This window comes from Gymnodraco acuticeps, unplaced genomic scaffold (genome assembly GCF_902827175.1).
Source record: "Gymnodraco acuticeps unplaced genomic scaffold, fGymAcu1.1, whole genome shotgun sequence".
NCBI lineage: Eukaryota > Metazoa > Chordata > Actinopteri > Perciformes > Bathydraconidae > Gymnodraco > Gymnodraco acuticeps.
In genome coordinates this window covers 21,214-29,937 of record NW_022992182.1, presented here as the reverse complement: position 1 = coordinate 29,937, position 8,724 = coordinate 21,214, and the positions used below count along the sequence as shown (strand labels likewise).

At 36.4% G+C, this 8,724-nt stretch overlaps 1 protein-coding gene across 1 annotated transcript; it reads right to left on the bottom strand.

Annotated features, from left to right (window-relative positions):
* Window positions 1-1,293: 1,293 nt before the first annotated feature.
* Window positions 1,294-8,700, bottom strand: LOC117539057 (protein FAM216A-like). Its single transcript, XM_034205071.1, has 5 exons — window positions 8,493-8,700; window positions 8,372-8,403; window positions 7,071-7,201; window positions 6,165-6,291; window positions 1,294-1,715 (listed from the first exon to the last, which is right to left on the bottom strand). Exons 1-5 carry the CDS (start codon window positions 8,567-8,569, stop codon window positions 1,561-1,563), a joined length of 522 nt encoding a protein of 173 aa, XP_034060962.1. The 5' UTR covers window positions 8,570-8,700; the 3' UTR covers window positions 1,294-1,560.
* Window positions 8,701-8,724: the final 24 nt, after the last annotated feature.

Here is an 8,724-nt window from a genome sequence, read left to right as displayed (position 1 = left end):
GGCTCTTCTTGGTGAGCCGAGCCAAATGATCCGGCTCACCAAGAAGAGCCGGAATTCCCATCACTAGTAAGTTGAACCACCCCCTGTAACCAGGCAACGCCTTGTAGTTGTAATCAAGTGACCAGAAATGATGCAAGCTCCTCCCATTTCTCCTTGCCTATGAAAGAGAGATTGTGTCTGGTAAGTAAACATTTTTACAAAAAACGTTTTTTGCTTGTCAAAGTACATTTTCTAGATGTCAGCTATATCGGCTGTCATGTCAAAAAAAAAAGTATCCAGGTTTAAACACATATATTGTATATGTTGATGTGTTGGCAGCGTATTACACCATGTGAATCATTAAGCTAAATATGACTCTGAATTCTAATGCTAGGCTATTTGTTCTAAAATGGTGGCTGTGGGGTGAAGTGAACCACGGGCCGTGGGGTAAGTCGAGCCAGTTTTTCAATGGAGAAATTAATGAAAGTAGGTCAAGTTGATAATAAGAGCTCATTGTAGGCTACATTTAAAGTTGAATTTACCCTGTCTTTGATTGGTAAGATGTATGAAATGGTATCACCATTTGTATGATTACTTTTCCTTTTAACATGTTAAAAAATAATCAATCAATTCAATCGAAATTTATATTAAAAATATTTGAAAAACTAAGCTTGTATTTGGTTTGTTGTTTATGCCCAGGTTTGAACCGTGGTTCAATGTACCCCCTGACCTGGATCAACTTACCCCTACACTGGGGCAAGTTGAGCCACAACACTTTTTTTTTTCCCGAAGTAATATTTTCACTGCCCTTGATCACATATTAATTATTATCATTGCCATTGATAGGAGACATCCTGAATTATAGGTGTGTGTTTTCATTTTTATTATGTGCCATTTCTCCTTGCTTAGAGGACAGCATAACTAAAAAATGGCTCAACTTACCCCACTCTCCCCTACTGTCATTTTATTTTATTTTTATTTTAATTCAGGACTATTTCTTTTTGTAATTTATATCGTTCTCCTTGTTTAGGATTGTATGCACTTATTTAATATACATGATATAATCTTGTGTTACTGTTAATTTTTTAACAATATTATTCAACCTACCTTGTTGACTATATTTTATATTGATATAAATATATAAAGTCTGATTCCTAGAACTCAAGGTGAACAGAATATTTTATACAATATGTAATGCTCTGTTTTGTATAAAAGCGTTAAGAATGCAAGTAGGCCTACCCTTTATGACAAACATGAGATTTCTTTCATCTTTATTTATCTTTTGACAATGACAATAAAGTTATATTCCACAACTACAGTAAAATAACTGAGCAAAATGTAACTAGTAAACACGTTGAGTACCTTAGCAAATGCAGTGTTGTTATATGTGTTTATAGGTATATTTAAAAAATACATGAATGCACCATAGACTGTATTTATAAAGGACTGCACACATCCTTTGTTAGAGGCATTTACACCTAAAATATCTACAATAACATAAGAAGTGTTGATGCAAAGAGATTAACATTAAGACTCAATATAAGGTAATAACACCGTGAAAATAATATTCCATCAAATGGGTCATCTGTTGATTATTTTTGGAAGTATGACATCAGAATTATTGCTGCTCTTCCTCGGTCCTTGAGGCTTCATTCTTACATCCTTCACTGCATCCTTTGTTTTGTTTTCTCCTCGCTGATGAGTCCCAAGCCTCCTACTGCAGGGGGGACTCTGAACTGAGAGATAAAAAAACACAACATGAGATGGATCTTACTGGTCAACAGCAGAGATGGCAAAAGTACACACATCCTTTACTCAAGTAGAAGTACAGATACTCGTGTTTAAAAATACTCTGGTAAAAGTAGAAGTACTGACTAAACTTCTTTACTTAAGTCAAAGTAAAGAAGTATACCAGCTATATATATATATATATATATATAAAGTACCCAGAACTAGCAGCTGCTTTAAAGAGTACCTGACCTCCCTTTATATTAATAGAACAATAATGTCATTGTTAGCTAATGAATGTTTCCATGCTGAACAACGGCAACATGACAACGTTTCCATTGGTCCCTCTTCTTTAGAGAAGACCAGGAAATGATGGATACACGGATCGTGTTCAAATCAATAGGCACGCAATGACTCTAAAGAATAATGATCACGCACCAAACACACATTCAGACTAAAGGAACCAGCTGTTTGGAAAATGAGAGAAGTAGAAAGTACAGGTATTTGAGTTCAACATGTAAGAAGTAGAAAGTACAGGTATTTGAGTTCAACATGTAAGAAGTAGAAAGTACAAGTATTTGAGTTCAACATGTAAGAAGTAGAAAGTACAGGTATTTGTGTTCAACATGTAAGAAGTAGAAAGTACAGGTATTTGTGTTCAACATGTAAGAAGTAGAAAGTACAGGTATTTGAGTTCAACATGTAAGAAGTAGAAAGTACAGGTATTTGTGTTCAACATGTAAGAAGTAGAAAGTACAGGTATTTGAGTTCAACATGTAAGAAGTAGAAAGTTCAGGTATTTGAGTTCAACATGTAAGAAGTAGAAAGTACAGGTATTTGAGTTCAACATGTAAGAAGTAGAAAGCAGAGTCCTGCATCGGGTCGGGTACCCGCGGGTACCCGACGGGTGACCCGCAAAAAAGGTGATTCGCGGGTGGTATTTTTTCAAACACTTTTGTCCGGGTTCGGTTCTGGGTAAAACAAAGATGATGCGGGTCGGGTCGCGGGTATTGCATAATAAATATATTAAAATAATAGTAATTTAGTTTTAATGTTTAAATCCTCAGACCTCTCCCCCGCGGGACCGCGCATAATCATAACCAGTGGCGTTTTTATATGTACAAAAGTGGTGGGGCACACAAAACTTAGATATCTATATATAAGCTTCTGAGGTTCATGGCTGGTGAGGCTCTGACTCTTCAGGTTTACAAATATTATATTTTGACCTAAATCAAAATATAATATTATTTTCAAAAGCTTTTTTTGTCTGATGCTTCAATTAATTTTAAACAGACAGTTCAACAAAAGGATACCCAAAAAATGTAATTGTATCATTTAAATATTGAATTGTTCTCTCTTAGTAAGATCCCATTTTCAATACAATTGCAGTCTTACCTTGACATGAAGATGAAGTCCATTTGCCTATCCTTCTGGACAAAAATCTCTATTACTTTTTTGTAAAAGTCCTCCTTATGTTCTTGTAGTTTCAAAAGTCTATCATAAATCTGATCTAATCAATAGATTTATGAATCGAAAATTATAAAAGTAGGGTAGACATGTGGATATTATCCGGCTGAACAAAACGTGCATTTATCTAACAGGTTTGTTTCCCACAGACCTTATTTGGAGCTATTTTCTAAAATCCTATGGAGAAATATCATTGCTTTTTTGTGGAGGGAAGCCATGCGCAGTTTATTTCCGGGTTTGAGGACGCCTCACTGCAGCTCTCTCTCCTCCTCTTCACACACCACACTTTTCGCGGCACACGTACTTACAGCCAATCAGCTCTGAATTATGTGAGATGACGTATGGTGGGGATGGCAGCTCAGTGCCCCTATGGTCATTATTTTTTTGCCACACACATTAAATAGGACAATACTCTGAGCATGCGCAGTGTAGTTTTTACAGTCACCGTTCACTTAAACAGGGAGAGGGAGGGGCAGGATCGGGTTTTGTCCCACATGGCTCTAAACAGCTCAATAGGCACACACTGTAGACACTAATTAGAAGAACACAGACTAAAACAGCAATGAGACGAATCAGATGATTAAACATGATCTTAAAATATATTTTATATATTTTTTAATTTATTTTTTGCATTTTTTTGTAATCATTACTTTTAATACTTTCTGCTGACACTAGGTGGGGCTGTGCCGCACCTGCCCCTAATGACTGATCATAACCTCTGCAGCGCATCAATCTGCTGCTGTGCGCGCCACATTCGAAATGGCTGAGGTGAAGCTCTCTAGCGGAGAATACAGCATTTTCAATAACACTTCCTCAAGAGCGAAATCCAACGTCTGGGAGGCTTCTGGTTCCTAGATGGAGAAAATAACCAACATCCCACGCTTTTTGAGACAAATATGAAACTGCGTGTGTTAATAATTGCACGTTTTCACTGCTCATAGGCTATGCGGGTTCGGGTCGGGTTGCGGATCTTGTGCCGACGGGTCGAGTCGGGTTGCGGAACTAATTGGCAATATGTGCGGGTAGCGAGGCGGGTTCGGTATTGCACGTCGCGGGTGCGGGGCGGAGCGGGTCTTGAAAATCAGACCCGTGCAGGACTCTGGTAGAAAGTACAGGTATTTGAGTTCAACATGTAAGAAGTAGAAAGTACAGGTATTTGAGTTCAAAATGTGAGAAGTAGAAAGTACAGGTATTTGGGTTCAACATGTAAGAAGTAGAAAGTACAGGTATTTGAGTTCAACATGTAAGAAGTAGAAAGTACAGGTATTTGAGTTCAACATGTAAGAAGTAGAAAGTACAGGTATTTGAGTTCAACATGTAAGAAGTAGAAAGTACAGGTATTTGTGTTCAACATGTAAGAAGTAGAAAGTACAGGTATTTGAGTTCAACATGTAAGAAGTAGAAAGTACAGGTATTTGAGTTCAACATGTAAGAAGTAGAAAGTACAGGTATTTGTGTTCAACATGTGAGAAGTAGAAAGTACAGGTATTTGTGTTCAACATGTAAGAAGTAGAAAGTACAGGTATTTGTGTTCAACATGTAAGAAGTAGAAAGTACAGGTATTTGTGTTCAACATGTAAGAAGTAGAAAGTACAGGTATTTGAGTTCAACATGTAAGAAGTAGAAAGTACAGGTATTTGTGTTCAACATGTAAGAAGTAGAAAGTACAGGTATTTGTGTTCAACATGTAAGAAGTAGAAAGTACAGGTATTTGAGTTCAACATGTAAGAAGTAGAAAGTACAGGTATTTGTGTTCAACATGTAAGAAGTAGAAAGTACAGGTATTTGAGTTCAACATGTAAGAAGTAGAAAGTACAGGTATTTGGGTTCAACATGTAAGAAGTAGAAAGTACAGGTATTTGTGTTCAACATGTAAGAAGTAGAAAGTACAGGTATTTGAGTTCAACATGTAAGAAGTAGAAAGTACAGGTATTTGAGTTCAACATGTAAGAAGTAGAAAGTACAGGTATTTGTGTTCAACATGTGAGAAGTAGAAAGTACAGGTATTTGTGTTCAACATGTAAGAAGTAGAAAGTACAGGTATTTGTGTTCAACATGTAAGAAGTAGAAAGTACAGGTATTTGTGTTCAACATGTAAGAAGTAGAAAGTACAGGTATTTGAGTTCAACATGTAAGAAGTAGAAAGTACAGGTATTTGTGTTCAACATGTAAGAAGTAGAAAGTACAGGTATTTGTGTTCAACATGTGAGAAGTAGAAAGTACAGGTATTTGAGTTCAACGTGTAAGAAGTAGAAAGTACAGGTGTTTGAGTTCAACATGTGAGAAGTAGAAAGTACAGGTATTTGTGTTCAACATGTAAGAAGTAGAAAGTACAGGTATTTGGGTTCAACATGTAAGAAGTAGAAAGTACAGGTATTTGGGTTCAACATGTAAGAAGTAGAAAGTACAGGTATTTGAGTTCAACATGTAAGAAGTAGAAAGTACAGGTATTTGTGTTCAAAATGTAAGAAGTAGAAAGTACAGGTATTTGTGTTCAACATGTAAGAAGTAGAAAGTACAGGTATTTGAGTTCAACATGAGAGAAGTAGAAAGTACAGGTATTTGAGTTCAACATGTAAGAAGTAGAAAGTACAGGTATTTGGGTTCAAAGTGTAAGAAGTAGAAAGTACAGGTATTTGTGTTCAACATGTAAGAAGTAGAAAGTACAGGTATTTGAGTTCAACATGAGAGAAGTAGAAAGTACAGGTATTTGAGTTCAACATGTAAGAAGTAGAAAGTACAGGTATTTGTGTTCAACATGTAAGAAGTAGAAAGTACAGGTATTTGTGTTCAACATGTAAGAAGTAGAAAGTACAGGTATTTGTGTTCAAAATGTAAGAAGTAAAAGTAAAAAGTCGTCAGAAAAACAAGTAGTGGAGTAAAGTACTGATACCAGAAAAATGTACTTAAGTACAGTAACAAAGTATTTGTACTCCACTACTTCCAACCTCTGGTCAACAGAGGTGTGTGAGGGATGTTGAAACACACACCTGACTGAAGGCATGTGTGCAGAAGGTGCAGGTAGTGCTGCTTCATCTGCTGCCTCATGTGCTCCGTGCTGTAGACGCTTGCTATGCTGCACAGGTAGTGTCTCTGTCCGGCTGTGAGGGCGGGATGCTGCGGCACAAACAGAACTCATGAGATTATATAATAGAGCAGAATGACAGTAATCCTTTTACATATGAGGAATAGTGCAATTTAATGGTGGTGCCTTATGGGATTTTAATGGCCGAAAGAGCTGGGAAGGTTTGATTTGTTATTGCATTTGATAAAATATGACAGTTTAATAATAAAAAATAACTAATTTGCTGAATTTAAATCAACATTCATTTCACTTTAATTGTACAAATTGTCTCTTCTGCTTAAAAATATCGGCATCTGTATGAATTTAGATATAGCTAATATACAATGGCCATACAATAAAAAATATATATATATTCCAATGCAAACAGGGATTACGCTATAGACCATCTTTTAGCATTTTGATATAGCAGATTAATTTGATTTAAATTGTCAGATATATTGTTAAAACTTTAAGATATCTATCAATACAAATAATTTAAAAAATAGTTTAATTTGTTGTTTTTTGTCTGCACTGTTCATTTGACTACATGTATCTGCATGCATAAAAAAAATGCTAACTATAAAAATAATCACAGGTTATCAAAACACTAAACTTTCTTTCTGAGACATAAAAAATGAACAAGTAAACAATAAAAGTGTAATGGCCTTCTCTCAGGTTAGCTCCGTTACGATATATAATAAAAAAATAATGATTGCCGGCATTACCTAAAAATGGCATTCATTTGACTGCTTAGATGGACTACCACCATTCCAATGATCCTATTCAAACATATAACAAAAAACTACCTTGTGTTCTGGTGTCATGTGTTTACCTGTAAGAAGGGAGCAGCCATCATGGATTTGGGAACGTGGCTCGTCTTCATGTGTTGTCCTCCTGAAGAAACGTTACCGTGTTTTCCTCTGAACGCCTCCCTCACCGGCTCACTGGGTAGATATTCAACACCTGCAAAAGAAACATGCAGCAGAAACTGAAAAATAGGATTTATTATAAAATCACCATTTAAAGTAATTTAAAAAAAGAACTATGCTATTTTTAGGCAATAACATAGGTCTCAGATATATACAAATATATATAAAAAACATGTCTATGAAGTGTTTTGCTCAAAATACCAAACAGATCACCCATTCTAGCCATGCCTCATATCCCTCTATTTCACTTCCTGTTTCAAACGTGCTGATTTGGGGATAAAGCTTTAAAAATAAAAAGCAGGGGGCTGAGCTCATGCGGGACCCGGCAGCTACTGTCTAAACTAAATGCTGCCGTGATGAAACTCCATATCATGGATTATCATGGATTCTCTCTGAAACAGTTTGGAGCTCAAAGGCTTTCTCTCTTGCCGGTTATACCACAAGGTGAGTTCCTTTTTACTTCCTGCTTCTTCACACACATGCTCTCCAGTACAGGTTAGCTCTGAGTGTTAGCGATGCTAATGTAAACACCGACCATATTACGTCCAAAACAGTCGGGCATTGTTTCTGATAGCAACTTTCTGATTGGGCCGTGGGTCCACATTTCAGATATTACGTCATATCGGACACAAATCTGGATCAGCTCTGTTGTTCCCCGTTTTTAGAGATTTGGGTACGGAGGAAAAGAGAGAGGGTTTTATTCTCTGACGCTGCGTGAGTTCCCTGACACACCGGGGACACATGTTTATGTAGAAAAGACATCACAAAGTGCATTTTGCATGATAGGTCCCCTTTAAAATACCCCACTAATGCATCTCAAATGATGATACAAAAATGTAATATGTAAAATACTATAAAAGGTGCTTCTGCAAACACATTTTTTAATAATTGTTTTGACTTATAATCTTCCTATTGTACTTCTGCAAAGTTATTTCTGATTGAAAGACTACTTGTAGAAAATGCATGGCAATTTTACACCAATTAGTCGTGGACTTGCAGATTCATCTAAAATATATAAGAGTTGTTTTCGTTATAACTCCAAAAGGAAAAGGTCTGAATACAAATGACAAAAGCAGACAATGTTTCGTTGAGTAGAAAGCAAACAGCTCAATTGTATCTTAGATATCACTTGCATTCAAAGAATATATTGGAAAATGAATAATAACAAGCTTTTCTCATGTTGAATTAGGACAATTTGACTCACCACCTGTGCCTCTCTGGCTATATTCTGCAGACCTGAAATAAGAAAGAAACATAATCCTACTTTTAAAAATACATAAATGCATCATTCCTAGTCATTTAAAACTCTCGCATTGTGCTCTCACCTCGTTAACACGTGCCCATTTTTTAACCTGGTCTCTTTTTTCAGCTGCTCCACAAACGTTACCCTCTTCCTCATCATTTCTCACAATCCTGATATTTCCTGTGTGTGTCGTGGAGGTCGCTGAGTTGCAGCCAAGCCTGAAACGTGACACTTCCCCCGGGTTCCAGTTACCGAGCAGAGGTCTAACACACTTGAACCCAGAGTGTGTTCTCATCTAAAATGTAAAAACACTA

What these genes read in the sequence shown, in the direction of transcription:
- LOC117539057 (XM_034205071.1), bottom strand. Translation starts at nt 8,569, where the DNA reads ATGATGAGGAAGAGGGTAACGTTTGTGGAGCAGCTGAAAAAAGAGACC. An exon ending in TAGCCAGAGAGGCACAGGTG is followed by an intron (nt 7,202 to 8,371) that starts GTGAGTCAAATT and finishes TTTCTTTTGCAG; the next exon opens with GTGTTGAATATCTACCCAGT. An exon ending in TGGCTGCTCCCTTCTTACAG is followed by an intron (nt 6,292 to 7,070) that starts GTAAACACATGA and finishes TTTGTGCCGCAG; the next exon opens with CATCCCGCCCTCACAGCCGG.